Genomic DNA, 19,976 nt, shown 5'->3' with positions numbered 1-19,976 from the left:
TCTTTTAAAAAGTATTAATTTTATATTGACATTCAGGATTTCTGATTATACTGCAACAAAGCCTTCTAAATGCGAAAGTACACATGAAAACAAAACTAACTACTGATTTTGTTAGCGCACATTGCTAGTTCTGTGGTGAATAATTCATCTGCCCTTGTAATCTAAAACTGAAATCTGAAAATGCAAGACTGGTCTTAAATTATGTCTCTGGTTGTAACTAAGCTGCAGGTAAAATGCCTAACTTTAAGCAAAAAATAAATAAAAAATCTTAAACAATCATTATAATCTTACACGGTCTGATCTTGTGTAGTGTTTTATACCTAAAACAAGATCAGTATGATTTTTTTGTATAGAAATCAGATTGCAACCCTTGGCTAGATAAGGAGTTTTTGCAGTGTATAGGAAATATCAGCAGTATTTCAAAAAACACCCGTATTGTTGCTTGTACTGATGGTGCTCTCTCATTATGCAGTCTCAGGTGCGTCTGAAGGGTGGTGCAAGGGCAGGCGAGGGTCGTGTGGAGGTCCTGAAGGGCAGCGAGTGGGGTACAGTGTGTGACGACCAATGGAACTTGCAGTCTGCCAATGTGGTGTGTAGAGAGCTGGGCTTCGGTACTGCTAAAGAGGCTCTGACTAGAGCACGAATGGGCCAAGGTTAGCATCCATCTACCTACTTAACTTACACATACACACTTGTTCTAATATCCATGCAGGGACTCTCATAGATGTAATGATGTTTCTGTTATGTAAACATCTCTCCCCCACACCTAAACTCAACCTGCACAGGAAACAATCTGCACTTTTACATTATTAAAATACTTCATTCTGTGTGATTTAGAAGCGTGCTTACCTCAATTTTTGTGTCCCCATTAGGCTCTGTGCTTTCAAGTTTAAGCCCCTTGGGATATAAAAACATAAAAACAAGTACACTTATACAGACATTTGGGACACTGGACCAAAAAAAACAGGCATAATTTATTTTTTATTATTTGAAATTGAGATTTATACATCATCTAAAAGCTGAATAAATAGGTTTTCCATTGATGTATGGTTATTAGGATAGGATAATATTTGGTCGAGATACAACTATATTAAAAAATCTGTAATCTGAGGCTTAAAAAAATCTAAATACTCAGAAGCTGGCCTTAAACTTGTCCAATTTAAGTTTTTGGGAATGCACATTACTAATCAAAATTAAGTTGCAGTATACTTTAGTAGGATATTTACAAAATATCATCATGGAACATGACCTTTACATCAAATTATTATATAGATTTATGTCATGAATGAAAATCAATCATTTTAGCCTATAAAATGTATTTTTGGCCATTGGCAAAAATATGATCATGGCAATATAGGACTGGTTTTGTGGTCCAGGTCACAAATAAAAAACATAACACTCATCAAGAGTGAAACAAAAATTGAAATCTGAGCTGATGAGTAAATTATAGTGTTTCCACAGGTTTCATCAAGTCGAATTAAGGACTTTTAAAGACCATTATGAATGAAATTTCAGACTTACACAGGGCTAAATGTTAAGGATTTTTTCAATGGCCCTGTTAAATCATGAAAAAACATTAAAAACAAATGTTTTTGTAAGGAAGATAATTATACCATATTGGCAAAAAGAGTTAAATAAACTTTAAACTTTTGTTAAAAGATTTTTTGAGATGGAATGTTAGTGATTGGATGGGTGTTAGCCTGATTGGGTAACTTTAAATGGACATAGGAAAATTAAGACCTTTTTAAAATGATTTAAGACCTAAAGCACAAAATTTCAGTCAATTTAAGACGAATCATAAGGCCTTTGTTTTTGAAATGTAAGACTTTTTAAGATCCTGCGGATACCCTGTAAATATAACTTACATTCCACTAGGGCCATACAAAGGTGTTTGGTTAATTGATTTTTTTTTTAAATAACAGAATGATTAATCAATGAATCATTATTTATGTCATTGGTTGATAAGTAGGTTTTGACTGATTATTCAGAGCTTTTTAGATAGTTTTGTACTTTTCTTTGACGTCTATTTAAAACTATTCAGAAACATATATTATAAAACTAATTATCTATAGCATATATATAAAACTAATTATTATGGTCAGTTTAAATAGTTTTTCTCATTCTCACCAATTGGCCTGTAACATTTTTAAATGAATTCAAACAATATCTGATATAAAGCATATGTAAAGCTCGTGATTTGAACAAAGTTTTCAGTTTCTCAGAGCAGCTTTGTTCAAAAATCTCTCAGAACAGCTCTTGTTCTCTCCAAACTGGACTATTGCAACTCTCTACTAGCCGGGCTTCCAGCTAACTCTATCAAACCTCTTTAGCTGCTTCAGAACGCAGCAGCACGAGTGGTCTTTGATGAACCAAAAAGAGTACGTCACCCCGCTACTCACCCGTTTGCACTGGCTGCCAGTTGCTGCTCGCATCAAATTCAAAGCTCTGATGTTTGCTTACAAAGCGACCTCTGGCTTTGCTCCTTCTTATCTGCTCTCACTTCTGCAGATATATGTGCCCTCCAGAAACTTGCGTTCTGTGAATGAACGTCGCCTCGTTGTTCCATCCCTAAGAGGGAAGAAATCACTTTCCTGAATTCTTGCATTCAATCTGCCCAGTTGGTGGAATGAACTCCCTAACCGCATCAGAACGGCAGAGTCACTTGCTGTCTTCAAGAAACGACTAAAAACTCAACTATTTAGTCTCCACTTTCCTTCCTAATCTGTAACTGCCTCTCTGACTATACCACTAACTGTACTCTCTCTCTCTCTCTCTCTCTCTCAAAAAAAAAAAAAACCTTACATTACTAATGCTTAGCTTCTTAGACTTTACACACCTGAAACTTGCCTATAGCACTTGTTCACTGCTGCTCTTATAGTTGTGTAAATTGCTTCCTTGTCCTCATTTGGAAGTCGCTTTGGATAAAAGCGTCTGCTAAATGACTAAATGTAAATGTAAATAAAAGTTGCTTCACATGAACTGAAAGTGCTGTAAATTTTAGATTTGACTGCTATATATGAAAATAAAAATGATGTTTAGCAAAATGTTTAGTTTTATTAAATTCTAATAGTAATAACAATTAGACTCGTTTTCACAAAATGTTTTCAATGTATATTCTGTTACACAAACTGTACATACATGTTGGTAGAATAGTCACCAGCCACTGGCAGCCATTTATCCACGTGCATGAGTGGATCAATGACCAGTTTCAAGCCTGTTATGGTGTCCTATCCACAGGTATGGGTCCCATCTACATGAATGAGGTTCAGTGTGGTGGGGATGAGAAGAGTCTGTGGGACTGTCCTCATAAGAGTATCACTGCTGAAGACTGCAAACACATGGAGGACGCCTCCGTCATCTGCAACATTCCCTACATGGGTTTCGAGAAACTGGTCAGAGACACACATGATTTAATTTCAAGCAAGTGAGCTAAGATTTGTTTAGCTGCACGATATTGGAAAAATATGACATTACAATATTTAGTTTTTCTACGATATAGTTGAAGTCAGAATTATTAACTCCCCTGAATTATTAGGCTCCTGTATATTTTTTTCCCAATTTCTGCTTAACGGAACAAAGAATTTTTTCAACACATTTCTAAACATAAATGTTTCAATAACTCATTTCTAATAACTGATTTATTTTATCTTTGCCATGATGACAGTACATAATATTTTACTAGATATTTTTCAGGATACTAGTATTCAGCTTAAAGTGACATTTAAAGGCTTAACTACTATAATTAGGCAAGTTAGGGTAATTAGGCAAGTCATTGTATAATGATGGTTTGTTCTGTAGACAGTCGAAGAAAATATTACTTAAGTAGGCTAATAATATTGACCCTAAAATGGTTTTAAAAAATTTTAAAACTGCTTTTTTATATTAAATATGATATTAAAACTATTATGTTTAGAAATGTGTTGAAAAAATCTCTCAGTTAAACAGACATTGGGGAAAAAAATAAACAGGGCGGCTAATAATTCAGGGGGGCTAATAATTCTGACTTCAACTGTATTGCTTAAGAGGGGCTAATAATTTTGACCTTAAAATGTTTTTTTTTTTTTTTTAAATAAAAACTGTTGTCATTCTAGTTGAAATAAAACAAATAAGACTTTCTCCAGAAGAAAAAATATTATCAGACATACTGTGAAAATTCCCTTGCTCTGTTAAACATCATTTATGAAATATTTGAAAAAGAAATAAATTCACAGGAGGGCAAATAAGTATGGCTTTAACTGTATATTGCAATAAAAACACAATTTCACAAAATAGCTTGAACAGCTCTATTTAGAAAGTATTCATACATTTTTTTTAGACTGATTTGTGACTATTCTGTTCAATCATTCATGAAATAGAATATATTCAAGATAGAAGTGAAATGCTGTAATGAAATTGAAAACTTCAATGTAAAATAACACTGCAGTATTCATTGTTTAAATTATTCAATACAATACAACTTAATCAAAATCACAAATAGTAGAATTGTTTGTGCCTGAATACTTTAAATTCTCTTGTGCCTCAATTCATACACAGTCACAGGCCCTAAAAACACGAGCAAATGACAAACTTTCACTACCTTACAGTTAAAGGTGCTGTATGCAAGTTTTTGACTCTTCAAAAGCATAGCAATACCTTAATTTGTTTGCAGATGTTTAAGAAACGTGCTGAGTAAACATTCTTGTTTATCTGAAAAACAATGCTGAAGTCAGATATTCTGCTTTGAAAATGTGCGTTACGTGCCAACGTAAAATGTGCGTTATGTGCGAACGTCTGTCTTTGTTTTGGTCCCGGCCAATGCCAGTTTAGCCGAATATATTTCATTCTTTCAGTCAGGAAGGCTCTCAAAATATGCATCCGCAACCGAAAATTCGACCTCCGGTGGACATTAGCAGACTCCAAAATGATACGCAGATTCAGAGTTCCGCATGAAGTGGTTATTTATTAGCAAATAACGTAAACATTACAAACGTCAACATTAGATGAGCAGGTTACATTGTAACCCTGTGTTCTAACAATACGCTACGTGACTAGATTTGCAGTGATAATCAGTTTGGCTGTTTGCACCAGACGAAACACGACCATTCAGAAGCACAGAATTGTGCACTTACTGCACCCCAACAAAATGGTAAAGTTTAAAATCTAATTAATACATATTAAACCTCTTGAACATTATTAAATGTAGATGCTGAATCATTGATATGTGTTGGTTTGCACTGAGTCACAGTTCTAAAGATGAATTTCTCTGGGTGTCACACTTACATACTGCACCTTTAAACTCTGCAGTGACAACACAAATCTTGGTCAACTACAATTCCAACATATAAACTCAACATTGCACATCGATGTAACTATTGAGGATTCGCACATTGCAATATCGGTGCTGAAATGATATATTGTGCAGCTCTATTGAAAAGCTTGTCAAGTCTGCTGAATTCTAACCGTTTTATGCTTAATGAATGAGAACGTCAAAAAAGTGCATAACAAACCTCTGCCTCCTTTATCAAAGTGTCTTCATTTACTAATTCAAATGCAAACATGTGACCTTCTACAAAAACTAACTAAGGCTAAACCAAATCATTGCACATCCAAAATGTGTAAAACCATTGAAAATGAGCATGCTTTTATTGAAATAGGTGATGCAATGCATTGTAAAGTCAACCCTAGAGCAGCAATGCTAATCCTATTAAATGATCAAAGTCAATGTTCTTAATTCTTTCTTCTGCTTTGCTGTTTAACCCATGGCAGATGCGGCTGACAGGGGGTCGGACGCGGTTGGAAGGGAGGGTGGAGCTGCTGCTTCCTGCAGGCGGTGGGGTGAGGGACTGGGGTTTGATCTGTGGGGACGGATGGACGTCACGGGAGGCCATGGTAGTGTGCAGACAGCTGGGGTTGGGACATGCCAGCAGTGGTCTGAGAGTAAGATTACAGGACATGCACACATGGGGCAGATGAGGGGTTTATAGAACGAACGCTCAAGGGGTTGCACAGAAATAGCACCATATAAAATATTATATTTAAAAAAATGCAGAGCAATTAGTAGATTGAAATTTGTTAAGCGAATTAACACCAATAAAAACTGCTAATACGGTGGGGAAAATAACACATCATATTTAATTTTTTTTTTACCTGGGAGTAATATTTCTAAAGGAGATGTTGACGTGGGATTGAACCAGGTTTTGGTAAAAACCCAAACAATACAAACACAAAAATAAAACAAAACAAATAAAATCTGAAAAATAAGTGTGTATGTGTAATAACAATGGATCAACACAAGGAGAAAGTACTGAACTACTGATATGTATTTAATACTTTGTATAAATTTGGAGATGGCAGATTAAAGATGCTTCTCATATGGAGAATGAAGTCACATGCATTGCTCAGGTGTTTCACGTCAACAGAGTGTAAAAATCTTGATGGTTCTGTGGGTCTCGTCTATCAAATCTGAATTTTAAATTGTATTTTCTATTCCGTTATTCCATCTATTCTGTGATGGCCGGCCTTCAACACAGTTCTACCAATGGCTTTATTTCAATGGCAAATGGCGTGAGCACAGCAATACTAGTCGAGATTGCATTTATGTAATACGAGCATGTGAATCTCTTTGCTTATGTGCCGATTTTCTCTGTTCGTGGACAAAACTTCTTGTACACCCTCAAATATACGCTGCTCAAGTGCAGATTTTCTTGTGCGCTCTCAAATAATTGCTGCTGAAGTGTGATTTAGTGTTTATGTAATGAGTATGTCTCCAACATTTATTAGATTTGCTAGGAATATTTGTGAATGTCTCCAATAGACCTACAGAGAGCATTGATTAATCAATCAATCAATTGATTTTTGTTGATTGATTCATCGTCCTGAAGTAAAGTGAAACGGCTATGAGAAAGGGCAATGAGAAAGGGCAGAGGGGGTTGCTGAAGAACTACTGAGAGATTTCAGCTGCTGTCTGGGCTTTCACTGCCTTTCTACACCTCTTTTTCTTCATGTGTTCAATACTTTTTCCGTGTCATTTCATTTTATTATGCATAACTTAATTTGTAAACTAATAGTTTTCTTTGCATATATGGATTTCTTTGGTTGTTATCATCATCCGATGAAAATTTCAAGTCAACAGCACCGTTAACTTGTTTTTTTAGGTGTTTAATACTTATTTCCCCCTACTGTAGCCATCAAAAATCAGCTCATTATAAAAAAAACTAAAATCAGTGCTAACATTTGAAGTGCATCAAAACCTTTCATCAAGATTGTCCAAAAACCATTGAACAGCATCCATTTGTATTTATGTCAATTTTGATCCACTTTATATATTAATTACTATATAAAAAATAATGAAAATAAATGCAGTCACTGAAATGTGGTGCAAAATGAGAAAAATTTATATATATATATATATATATATATATATATATATATATATATATATATATATATATATATATAATGCAATGTTTGCTGCACAATCAGAAAATTAGCTTTTTCACACAGTTCCAATAAGTGGTGACGGCATGTTTTGGAATAGTTTTTAACTTGCAGAGCATTAACGAGACCCAGACAGAATATGCACATTTTCCACATTTTCTGTGTTGATTATGTCTGGAATATCTGGAAAAATCTTTACGATTAATGAGTGTTCTGCTGAGCTTCCTGTGGGTGCAATGTCTGTGCAGGCTTTGAATTCACATTATAACATTGCTGAATTATTTTAGCATGTGAACGTAATGTTTTCTCCTAAAAGGATACTCTTAAGTGGTGCATAGTTAGTGTTTCCTTGTCATTTTTTGCATGATAATTTTTTTTGACTCATCAGATTGAACAGACACTCAAAGATACTGCAAAAAATACTCAGGAAAACATTTTTTTTTTTCGCTCAAGTGTTTTTATTACCCAATTGGTAAATTATTTTTACTGAAAGGCTCAGTGTCATAAATCATTTTGCTCAGTGGAGATATTGTACAATGAAATTCAATTACTTTTAAGGAATTTTCTCATTCATCCAGTTTATTTATCACGTTAACATTGCAAATTGTGCTTGAAAAGTAGATTGTTAACAAAAATCGCATACTTTCATACTATATAGTATGCTAAAATCAGTATGCGAGCCAAGTAGTATGTCCAAATTCATAGAATACGTCAAGAATTCCGGCGAGATTCTAAAGTGCGCATCCAATTCATTCTACGCTATCCCATGATGCATCGTGAGAGAATTCATGAATTGGAGTGAAGTGACGCAGCTGACGCAGGTAGGTCACATGATCATGACAAAATGGCGGATGTAGTAAGACCGAGTTCCATATATGCTGTATAGAACGTACTTTTCTAACGGTTGAGTAGTAAATTCCTAAGTACCTACTGAAAAGTAGGCGATTTCGGATGCAGCTTATGTGATCTGACTAGTTTTGAAGCAGTGCTTAATTTGCAAATGAATAATTCCAGGAACAAAACCAGGAAATAAAAGCTACCGTGACCGACGTCCGCCACACGATTTCAGTTTTCCCGGAACATGACGTAAAATAAAAGCAAAAAAAAGCATCACATTTTAGAACGGTCTTTATTTATTTTGTGCCATGTAACGTTATAGCCCAATCATGAGTAAAAACAACATGTAGCTACAAACATAAATCGTATGAACAATCATTATTCAGTTCACTTCCCTATTACGTGCCAAGTGAAGAACAAATTATTAAATGACTCACTCAGTCTAATTTTCATGAAGAGCCCACAGTTACCTCTTCCCTCATGTTTTCTGGCTGACTTAAAATGGCTTTGCTTCTGTTCTCCTGATCCATTCGCGCAGTTTGATCTTCTCAACATCTCTTTTGATCAGGCTCATTATCAGATTTACTCGTGGTTTAAAAAAAAATGAAATATGCGTGACTGCCTCTTTGCCATTTTGAAAATACAAATATTATTTAGGTTGGCCACTATGCCATTATTTATTTCCCGCTGCTTACTGTACGCAAAACAACAATCACCAACCAATGAGAGGGACTGTAAACATAAGAAAGCTGATTTGCTAAAAAAATTGTTAAGGGCAAATAGTTTTACTTGAAAACACACAATCCACACAACCTTCGCTTGCATTCACATTCTCTCTCTCTCTCACACACACACACACACACACACGCACGCACGCACGCACGCACACACGCATGCACGTAGGTATTTCACTGCACACAAATTAATGCCAGACCCATTAAAATAAATACCGGAACGCAAAACACAAATATTGGATATTTTCCGGAACAGGATCCGGCTCGATTTAAACACTGTTTTGGAGTATTTCCTAGTTCTTTCTATACTGGAACAAAATGAAATGCTACTCGTTCATAAAAGAACTAATTTCTTATATTAATTAGCATTTTGAACAAATTGACTTAAAACACACTTATTAAAACAGTGCCTCAACTCATTGGTGGTTTTAGCTTTTCATAAGTAGTTTTGGCCATTTAATAGTTCTACATTCAAAAAACACTCACCCCTTAACATGATTTATTTGCGTTAGGCTTTCACAATAACATCTAATTAGTGAACGGGACAGTTTGCTAACAGCTTTAAGCCCTGCAATACTGGTATAATCGCACACTTTTACCGCTTGAACTCACAAGCTACTAAAATCACATGTAATCAAAGCATTATGTACCCAGTTAGCACTGTATTTAGCTAAGTTTGCATGCTAAGCCCTTGCAGTGGGGATCTGTCTGCAGATCCGTATGATAGGTGGAAGGACTGATCACGAGGGTCGCTTGGAGGTTCAAATCAGTTCCAGATGGGGAACTATATGCAGCGACAATTGGACCACAAGAGAAGCCATGGTTGCGTGCAGACAGTTAGGCCTCAAATACTGCCTGCATGCTATCACTGTGAGTAAGAAAGGCACTATAGGATTGGTTAATCAAGCTTTGCTGCTTGATTGCTTTTTAAATCCTATGTTATCCTATTGTAAGTTATTCGTGTGTGTGTGGATCCAATGGTCACAGGTTCGAGGCAACATACTTAGCCACACTTCACTTTCAATTGTAGCAAAACTTTTCGCAATATATCCAGTTAACCCACAGTCCGACCTGTGGTACTGGTGAAATGGGTAAATTAAAATGGGTCATAGTGAATGAATGTGTATGTGAATTAGAGTATATGGGTGTTTCCCAGTGCTGTGTTGTCGCTGGAAGGGAATCAAATATAAAACATTTGCCAGAGTAATTGGTGGTTCATTTCATTGTGGTGATCCCTGATAAATCAGGGACTAAGCTGAAGGATAGTGAATGAGTGAGTATATATTTAAAAAGGTTTTTTATTATTATAATATTTCCCAATATTAACTTTTTGTACTGTATTTAGATTAAAAAAAATTTAATCTTGGTGAACTTAAGATATAGTTTTCAAAAACCATTTAAAAATGTACTGTTCTTTTTAGTCTACATCAGAGTCTACATGGATTTATTTGTAGACTTGAAATGTAAACATTGCTTTATGGTGAACAGCAACACCAACTCTCAACCAATGGAGTGACTGAGTTCGTGACTAAATCAAGTGTTTACCATTACTTCTGGTATTTTATTTTAAGATTACATTCTATCAGCCCAATGATGGAATCCAATGAATGGTCGAAGGTTAAATGAGTGTAAGCCTTTTTAGCGCTTCTGAAAAGAATTGTGTTATTTATTAGAATTTATTCATATTTGTTTTGCACTCTGATTTCAATCTGACTCCAATTATAAGTGACCGTCAAATTTATCCTGTATTTCTAATTAGGAATGGGTCACATTTTTCTTTCATGAATCAATTTAGAGTTTTGATTTATATCTGATCCCATACTCTTCAGTTGTACATTCATTAGGAACCCAATGCTGCACGAGTTTTCTCGCCCCAGGGTTTACGTGTTTCTCACGGACAGGATCTTGACATTCTGAAGTTAGTCAGAGGATGCAGGGTTAACTTATACCCAATTAGTCCAGTTGCCTCCTGCTCGCTCGTACTAAAAGTGTAGTTAATTTAGTCATTTACACTGACACTTGCTAAATCAGCCATAACCAGAAATCGAATAGTCTCCGAGCTGAAGTGCTGACTGCTCCAAACATTCTCATGCAATTCATTTGGATATCATGTACATAGATCAAGGTAGTACCAGCCTCCACATAATCTATGGGATATAAAAGATTTTAGAATTCAGAATGAATCTAAACTTAACGCTTTATTTTCCAGATGAAAACGTATTATGCCAATTACAGAATCGAACAATAAAAGCCAATTCAGAAGTAAATGCACAACATCAATTACTCAAAGATAAAATCAAGAGTATAGATGGAAGTGCAAATTATACAGTTTTGAACTTGAGAGCTCTGCACTCTTGGCCGGTCTGGGTACAGTGTTGCGTCCCCTAAACATTTCGTCCTTCTCTTTAAATACCCTATGAGAGGAATGAATGGTTATTTTGTTAAAGTTAACCAGTCAAAGTAAAAGTAAAACCTTGTTACCAGTCACACCTAAGTATTTATCAATGCCAGAGGGGAAGGAAAGTTCAGAAAAAACGACAAAAGGTCTGTCCTGGGCTTTTTTCTTTAGATTCCAGAGTTTTTGTTGCTTTAGTACATGGCACATTTCGGGTGCTTTCACATTCGGGTCCATTCAGGTTCGTTTGGCATATTTGAATCCAGTAATCGTGCTCGGATCCACGCCAAATCAATCAGTCCTAGATCGCCTGAATGAGGTGGACTCGGCTCGATTGAAACAAACTCTGTAGCGGATCGACTGTAGTGAGAAAGCAAAACGATCCAAGCCCGGCTATATCACAGTGTATTATGGACATGTAATAGGCATATATATGGCTATATGAAGAGAGAATTATGAGTAGGTCGGGATGTCATTTCTACTGGTAAATGTGCGTTTTATGTCAAATACGAAAGTGAAAGCATGCTGAACTATTAACGAGAGCTGTTTATCTGTTAGGAAAAAACTGACCGAACTGCAGTCTTGGTTTATCTGTTATTTCTCTCTATAATGTAAAGGCTATAATGCATAATTCTAGCCAAGGGCTCTGTATGAGAAAGTCTTACCTCTGATTTATACTTGGTGTACTTGGTTTATACTGGGTGTCATCATTCCAAATTAAAGCGCAGCTTTCTGCTTATGTCTTGTTGCTCATTGCTATAAATTAAAATAAGGACACATGACAGCTGAGCGGGACTCTGCAAAATAAACCGTAAAACGCTGACCAATGTGAGGAGAGTTTACTCGCACCTGACTTGTTTTAGCTCTTTTGGTCCGATTAGGAACTTTGCCATATGAAAGCGAACCGCACCAAGTACAAAGTGCAACATTGTAACAATTTTAATCCCTGTTTCGGACCAAAACAGGTGTGAAAGCACCCTTAAATCTGAGTAAACCCCATCCCTACATATTATATAATAAATATCAACCGTTCCATTCTTGTGTTTCTTTCTTTATGTTCAGTAAATTAATTCATCTATAACAAGGTTCCCATTGTGTTAAGGAAACGTGGTACTGGGACAGCAGTAATGTGACGGAGATGGTGATGAGTGGAGTCAAGTGTAAGGGAGATGAGATGACTTTGACCGACTGTCAGCATCATTCTGTCGTCAGCTGCAAAAGAGCTGGAGCGCAGTTTTCCGCTGGCGTCATTTGCTCGGACAGTGAGTGATTTGCAAGTCTTTAAAATTTGTTGGTATAGGTATCAAGCATTGCATTAGCTAACACTGACTACATTTACATGGACACCAATACCCCGATTTTAATATGATTAAGACAGTACTCTGATTAAGAGTCTAACATGTAAACAGTGATTTTTGATTAACTTAATCTGATTTAAGTCACAATCAAATTAAGAGCACCCCCTGTTGGTCTCACTAACATCAACCATCCAGTTACTGACCGGGTGCAGCCTTCCTTAGCTTCAGTGGGTGACCATGTGAGAGTTGCAGAGAGCTAGTTGGTCATCAAATATCAGTGTTTACATGGTCGACTCTTAATCAGAATACTGTCTTAATCGTATAGAAATCAGAGTATCGGTGTCCATGTAAAGGTACTGACTGTTCTATTTGGATGTCATTGTGGTCTCTTTCTTTCACAATCCATAGCGGCTTCGGATCTAGTGCTGAACGCTCCATTGGTGGAGCAGACGGTCTACATTGAGGATCGACCCCTTCACTTGCTCTACTGTGCAGCAGAGGAAAACTGCCTCAGCAAATCAGCTGCTCAAGCCAGCTGGCCGTATGGCCATCGGCGCCTGTTACGCTTCTCCTCTGAGATACACAACATTGGCAAGGCTGACTTTCGGCCACGACTTGGCCGCCATTCCTGGGTGTGGCATGAATGTCATAGGTAATTACCTGAGATCTCACTGAGTGCGTTTACATCAGGGGTGCCCAAACTCGATCCTGGAGGGCCGGTGTCCTGCAAAGTTTAGTACCAACCCCAATCAGACACACCTGGGCAAGCTAATCAAGCTCTTACTAGGCTTTCCAGAAACATCCTTGCAGGTGTGTTGAGGCAAGTTGGAGCTAAAATCAGCAGGACACCGGCCCTCCAGCACACCCCTAATTTACATTCTCAAAATAAGCAGAAAACTATCAAAAATTGGATAATTTCATTTTTTTTACATACAAATAAGTAAACTTTCTATGCAGAAAACTACATTTACATAATATTGTAAAGTTTACTAGATTTCTCATTTGCAGCTGGCATCACAGTATTGTACGTCAGTTTTGAGTAGGATGTTTTGAGGAAGGATGTAACTTATTCTATTGAGTCTAATACACAAAGTTGGTTCACAAAAATACAGTTTTCAGTTTAACTATAGGGAAGCTCTACTGACCCTAACTGAACGTTCCCACTGAAAGCAGCGAGAGCATCAAAGTAGCCGGAAGTCATTCATTTTCAATGGGAGCCGGCGGTGAGAAGAGGCAAGGAGCAGCGCACCACGTCTTCGCTGGTGTGGAATCTCATGCAACAATACAAAACAGTATTGCTGCTTCAGAATATTTCAGATATATGGACACTTGGATAATTAATTCGAGCAAAGCCACACCACATGCAACTTGATCTTCCATTGTTAAATGAATTTCATAAAAAGTGCGCAACATTTTCATGTTAGAAATCATGTATAATGCGGGAATGTAACTGATATGCTGCAACGGCCCCTTTAAATACTAAATCAATGTAGCAAATTTTGACGCTCTTGCCACCGGAGCTGAAGGCAGACAGCGTTGTTGCCAGGGCCAGCGACCTTTGACGCTCTCCCCGCCTTCAGTGGGAACGCACAGTAAGCAAGCTAAATGTGACAATTAACAAGGAATCTTGTTCCAATGTTCATCATTTAATGGAGATACAGTTTAACCAGCAATATTAACTTGCTTATTAGTGGTCCTAATCATGTTAAGGATCTTTCCTTATTTAAGATACGAGGTACTGGCTTAATAATGTTCTGTCAATCCTTTGATACCTTCATTCGTCTTCAAAACACAAATGAAGATATTTTGGACGAAATCCAACAGCTCTCTGATCTTAGACAGCATTGGTCCTGAGACATCCAAAGTCCAGAAAAGGAACCGAAAACATTGTCAAAACATTCCATGTGATTTCAGCAGTTCAACTGCAATTATATGAAGCTGCAAAAACATGCTTGAGTATATGTTGCAATGATTTGGCTAAGCATTTATTTGCATAGAATGTTTCAGTCTGAAGCGTGACATTATCAGTACTTGAGCTCAGACTAAATAATGCATAAACCGATGTTCATGTTAACTGATGGCAATGTTGTTCGCTCAAAGAGCTTGAATTGGTTTGCTTGGTTTGAGCAGAGATCTATCAAGAGTGTTTTTCTTTCGAAAGTCTGGCAGCTTCACTCAGACTCCATCCTGATCCAGCTGCGGCCCCAAGGACCCATATGGCTTTACTAATACCGAGTGGTCATGTCGGCTGAACATCTGATTCCAGAGGTCATAAACTGATATAAATTTCTTCGTACAAACCAGAGAAGAAGCCTCCAGACCCTGGACGGCCTACAGGGAAATGAAAGTTCAAGCTGGCGGCCCCTGTTCTAAAAGAACACACGTGTGCCGACATGATCCAAGACTGGTTATATCAATCTCACAGTGGATTCTGTCCGTCATGGTTATAATCTGAAGTGCATGGGCTTAGTGCTTTAATAATTATATTTTTACGCTTGCAAGGTATCAATTACAATACCTAATTTTTAATCTACTTAATTGATTTAATCTGTGCTTTCTGCATTAAAGGCATGCAAGTCCTCCATGTAACCGTAAGTTAGTAAAGGATTGACTATTATAAGCACCACCTCCAGGCCAAAATTCATAAAACACAGTCAAATTTTTTTGAGTTTTGGTGCTTTCTCTAAATAATGTGAAATATTATGATTAATATTTATTTGAGGTCTGTAGAATGCAATGATCAATAATTATGAATGGTGAATTAAAAGCTACTAGTTGACTTTACTTAAAAAGTGAATAAACCCATTGATTTTAAAATGATTAGTTAACTTTACCTAAATAAGTAAACCCATTGATAGTAAAGTGATTAGTTGACTTTACTTAAATAAGTGAGTTAACCCATTAATTTTAAAGCGATCTGTTGACTTTACTTAAATAAGTGAATAAACCCATTGATTTTAAAACAATTAGTTGACTTTACCTAAATAAGTAAACCCATTGATAATAAAGTGATTAGTTGACTTTACTTAAATAAGTGAGTTAACCCATTGATTTTAAAGCAATTTGTTGACTTTACTTAAATAAGTGAGTAAACCCATTGATTTTAAAGCGATTTGTTGACTTTACTTAAGTGAATAAACCCATTGATTTTAAAACGATTAGTTGACTTTACCTAAATAAGTAAACCCATTGATTATAAAGTGATTAGTTGACTTTCCTTAAATAAGTGAGTTAACCCATCGATTTTAAAGCAATTTGTTGCTTGAGTAAGCGAGTTGCTTGAGTAAGTGAGTAAGCCCATTGATTTTAAATTATGACTAGTTGACTTTACCTTAAAAGTAAATAAACCCATTGATTTTAAAGTGATTAGTTGAATTTACTTAAAAAGTGAGTAAACCCATTGCCTTAAAACGATTAAGTAAATGAACTATGTGCATAATAATAAAAATTAGGTTAAGTCAACTTAACCGTTCCAAGTTACAATTGATATACTCACAATTTAAAGCAAGGCAACACGCTTACTTGCTTTATTAACTGCTTTTTACAGTGAATACCCATGATTTTAAAAAGAATAAATGACGTCAATAGCCGTAATTAAAATATCTGATATGCAAATTATCCATAATCGTCATTTTAAAATAAGCACTGATAATCCTCAAAAGGATCTTTCCCCCAAAAATTTAAATATAATCACTGACTCACTGTCATGTTATTATTTATAACTAAACCTAAGGTAGTAAATAAAGGTTTTTTACAATTTTCTATATTTTCTGACTTATGTAAGATTAATTGATTGGTAAACCAAATAAACCAGTAAAAAAAAATGTATTAAAAATCATTATTAATTAATGTTTACACTTATATGTTTATGTAATATACAGTAAAACATTGATTGCGTTTGATTCGACATTGGAGATCCACAAATTGTATAAAGAGTTTTTAAAAAAACAAGGCAAAAAAAGGACATAAACCTACTAAGAAACTCTCCCAAAAAGTATTCTCGCACTATTGCTGTTGTCTCTATACAATATAGAAGGTATAGCACTTTAGAAACAATTTTTCAAATGTATTTTTACACCATGCATTTTTCAGTTGATTTATGAATACGATCCGCTTGAATAGTCTCCATTAACTCTTTGTGGCGGTCTGTGTTTACACTGCTAGCAGACCTCCGATTTCGATGATGAGGAAACCTGGCTTTGGGACTGTGGCCAGTGTCTGAGAGCCTGGTGTTTACACTCCCTCATACAGGCCTACAGCACTGCATCTGCTCTCCAAGGCCTTTTAAATCTCTTTTTGTCTATGAAATTGACAGTTTTGTAGGCTCTACTATCCAGGATAGCTTAAAGGCAGTTATTGCACACACATTGGTACACTTTTGATAATGATTTTCAGCAATATTTGGAAGATATGTGATGGCTTCTCCCTGTGTTTATGTTCCCCAGGCACTACCATAGTATGGATATCTTCACCTATTACGACCTGCTGTCTCTAAACGGGACCAAAGTGGCAGACGGACATAAAGCGAGCTTCTGTTTGGAGGATACAGAGTGCCATGAAGGTAAGACAGAGGTCAGAGGTCATACAAAAGCGGAATGTTTCTGCATAATGATGCTTTGATCTCATCATAAATGATTATATATATATATATATATATATATATATATATATATATATATATATATATATATATATATATATATATATTTTTTTTTTTTTTTTTTTTTTATTTAATTATTGATGATTTCTTATGATAGTTCTTAATCACAATTTAGCTTTCAGATGTTTTCCTGTTTGAAAGCTCTTTTATTTCTAAAGATAATGTATAATTTTGCTGTCAGCGATACAGACCTGTTGACCAAGAGTGAAATCATGAATTTTGGCTTTCATGCAAAAGGTAGTTGTTTACTAACTAGGGGTTCATAGGAACTACTATAACTACCTTATATCTGCTATAAATTTTTATACATCTGGAATGTTTTCAATATTTTAGATTTGAAGAAATAAAAACACATTACACTAGCCAAAGGAAGTTTCATAGATTAGCTGATCCAATACCTCAAAACCCCAATAAAACCAGCACAATAATCATAACTACTTTAGTTTAGCCATTAAAGGGATAGTTCACCCAAAAATATATATGTTTCATTATTCTGTTGAATACTAAAGAAGATAGAAATTATGGTAACCAATGACTTCCATAGTTAAAAAAAGAAAAGAATTCAATGGTTACGATTTTTCGGTTTCCTTAAAAATAGCTTATTTTGTGTTCAACAGAAGAAAGAAATCCAAACCGGTTTAGAACAAGGATGAGTAAACAATGGACTTTATGTTTTAAGTAAACTATCTTTTTAATACGTTTTTGTATTCAACTGCACTGTTCTACTTTTTTAAATATCATTTTAAAGCAAATCAAGAGGCGTGTGTTCCCGCTATTTGTTCAGTTGTCTTGATTTTTTAAACAAGAAAACTTTACATTTAATTCTGATTGGCTTAGCACTCACAATCTTATTTTTAAGACTGAAAAAGTTTTGCAACAAACACAATGCATGCTGTTATGACCTGCTCCAAGTTGCAAAAACAAGATCCAACAGCAGCCAAGGGGTCAAAAAAGCACCAGAAAATCCCCCGTTTCGTGCATAAACAACTATTTGCTGCAGAGACGTTTATTTTATTCGAACCAAACCTGCAAAATCTGAACACTAAACGATTTTTGCACCAATTTTAACTCGCCAACAAGGTTTGTGAAACAGTTGACAAATGCCTGAAATTAGAGGAAATGCATTGTGAATTATCAGAGAACCGATCAGAGAATCGATGATGCCTATGAAATATTTGGGATGCTAAATATCTGGGGTCACATCTATAAACGTGGTCGCTTCCCACGCAAAAGTTGTGATGTATGGGCGTAAATTCCATTTAACAGTGGGGGGCTGGGGGTGCAAATAAATATAAAATTTTCTCATGAGCAATTTTTGAAGAGGACACAATTGACACAGTCAAATTGTACACACACACATATATATACATATATATATATATATATATATATATATATATATATATATATATATATACATTATATATATATATATATATATATATATATATATATATATATATATATATATATATATATATATATATATATATATATACTTATTTATGTCCAGAAATGTCCACGTTAATAGGGACACTTATTTATTTTAAAAAAATAAATATCAAATTGAATTTGTTCAAATTAATAATAATAATAAATTAATATTTAATAATGTACGTGGAGAATCTCTTTTTTCTCTATCCCAGCATACTTCACTTTAGATATAAGGAAAAAAGAAAACTCGCTTACCTGTGAACTGGCAAACTATGAAATTGATTATATAAAATAAAAATATAGTGGGGTCAGTTCGGATGTAGCACAGTAATCATTTAGTAAATGCACAGCTAAACAATATGCCAATAGTGGCCGTTAATGTTAACATTATGCCGTCACATAGTCGTCACAAATAAAAATATGCATGGGAAACCACATCACGTGACTGCATGAGACCAAACGAAGATTAACATGACCTCTCTATCTAGAAATTTTTAAATATGGACATTTTTTTTTTAAATGCCTAATCATCTTGTTTAATCCTGCCCTTTTTTTCTGCTTAGCACTACGCCTTCAAGATAAAGAGAATTGGGACAAGTAAGGGCTAAGGGGAAGGGCTAGATAGCCCTTGAAACAGATATTTTCCAGGACGCCACTAGAAACTAAAGTGTACGAAAATAAGGGGAAGAGCTAAGGGTTATAACTAGGATTGGGCCATAAACTCAGACAACTTCAGAAACTGGGGGGTGATGGCATCACCCGGTGAGAAGAGCAGGGACGCAACAGTACAGACAAGTCAGAGTCTCTGAAAATTTTCAATAACATCAAAAAAAAGTTGCTAGATTTGTCGCTAGTAGCTTTCTTTTTTTTTATTTGCTGCTAAGGGGGTCTGATAAAGTCGCTAAGTTGGCAACACTGGGGAGAATGTGTGCAGCTGTAAGTAAACATATTTAACTTAAATATTTACTTAATTGAACCACTTTAAATCATCATATGAGCCATAGTCATCAATAAATAACTCAAATGTATTCTGGTGGACGTTCCCTTTTAGGAAGGTTTCTACACAATATTTTATAAATCAGACCCCTCGAGCTGTTGGCAAACAACTCAAATCCAAACACAGAAGCAAATCTTCAGACTTTGATTAAAGATTACAAAAAACATGTTTTTTTTTTCCAGTGGATTAACATGGATTATTGTAA

The 19,976-nt window shown here is 35.5% G+C and overlaps 1 protein-coding gene across 3 annotated transcripts in view; it reads left to right on the top strand.

The window, feature by feature from the left end:
• The window catches only part of loxl3a (lysyl oxidase-like 3a), a 50,691-nt gene that overhangs the window by 25,032 nt on the left and 5,683 nt on the right, over positions 1-19,976 (top strand). The window contains exons 6-12 of one of the 3 annotated variants that reach the window (XM_056471898.1): positions 473-653; positions 3,238-3,392; positions 5,746-5,916; positions 9,702-9,857; positions 12,485-12,644; positions 13,089-13,332; positions 17,126-17,241. In XM_056471898.1, the coding sequence (XP_056327873.1) occupies positions 473-653; positions 3,238-3,392; positions 5,746-5,916; positions 9,702-9,857; positions 12,485-12,644; positions 13,089-13,332; positions 17,126-17,241 (1,183 nt within the window). The remainder of the gene's footprint in view (positions 1-472; positions 654-3,237; positions 3,393-5,745; positions 5,917-9,701; positions 9,858-12,484; positions 12,645-13,088; positions 13,333-17,125; positions 17,242-19,976) is intronic. The other 2 variants (XM_056471897.1, XM_056471896.1) reach the window with 2 other exon arrangements.

This window comes from Danio aesculapii, chromosome 14, assembly GCF_903798145.1.
Source record: "Danio aesculapii chromosome 14, fDanAes4.1, whole genome shotgun sequence".
NCBI classification, from domain to species: Eukaryota; Metazoa; Chordata; class Actinopteri; order Cypriniformes; family Danionidae; genus Danio; species Danio aesculapii.
This window is presented reverse-complemented; position numbering and strand designations above follow the sequence as displayed.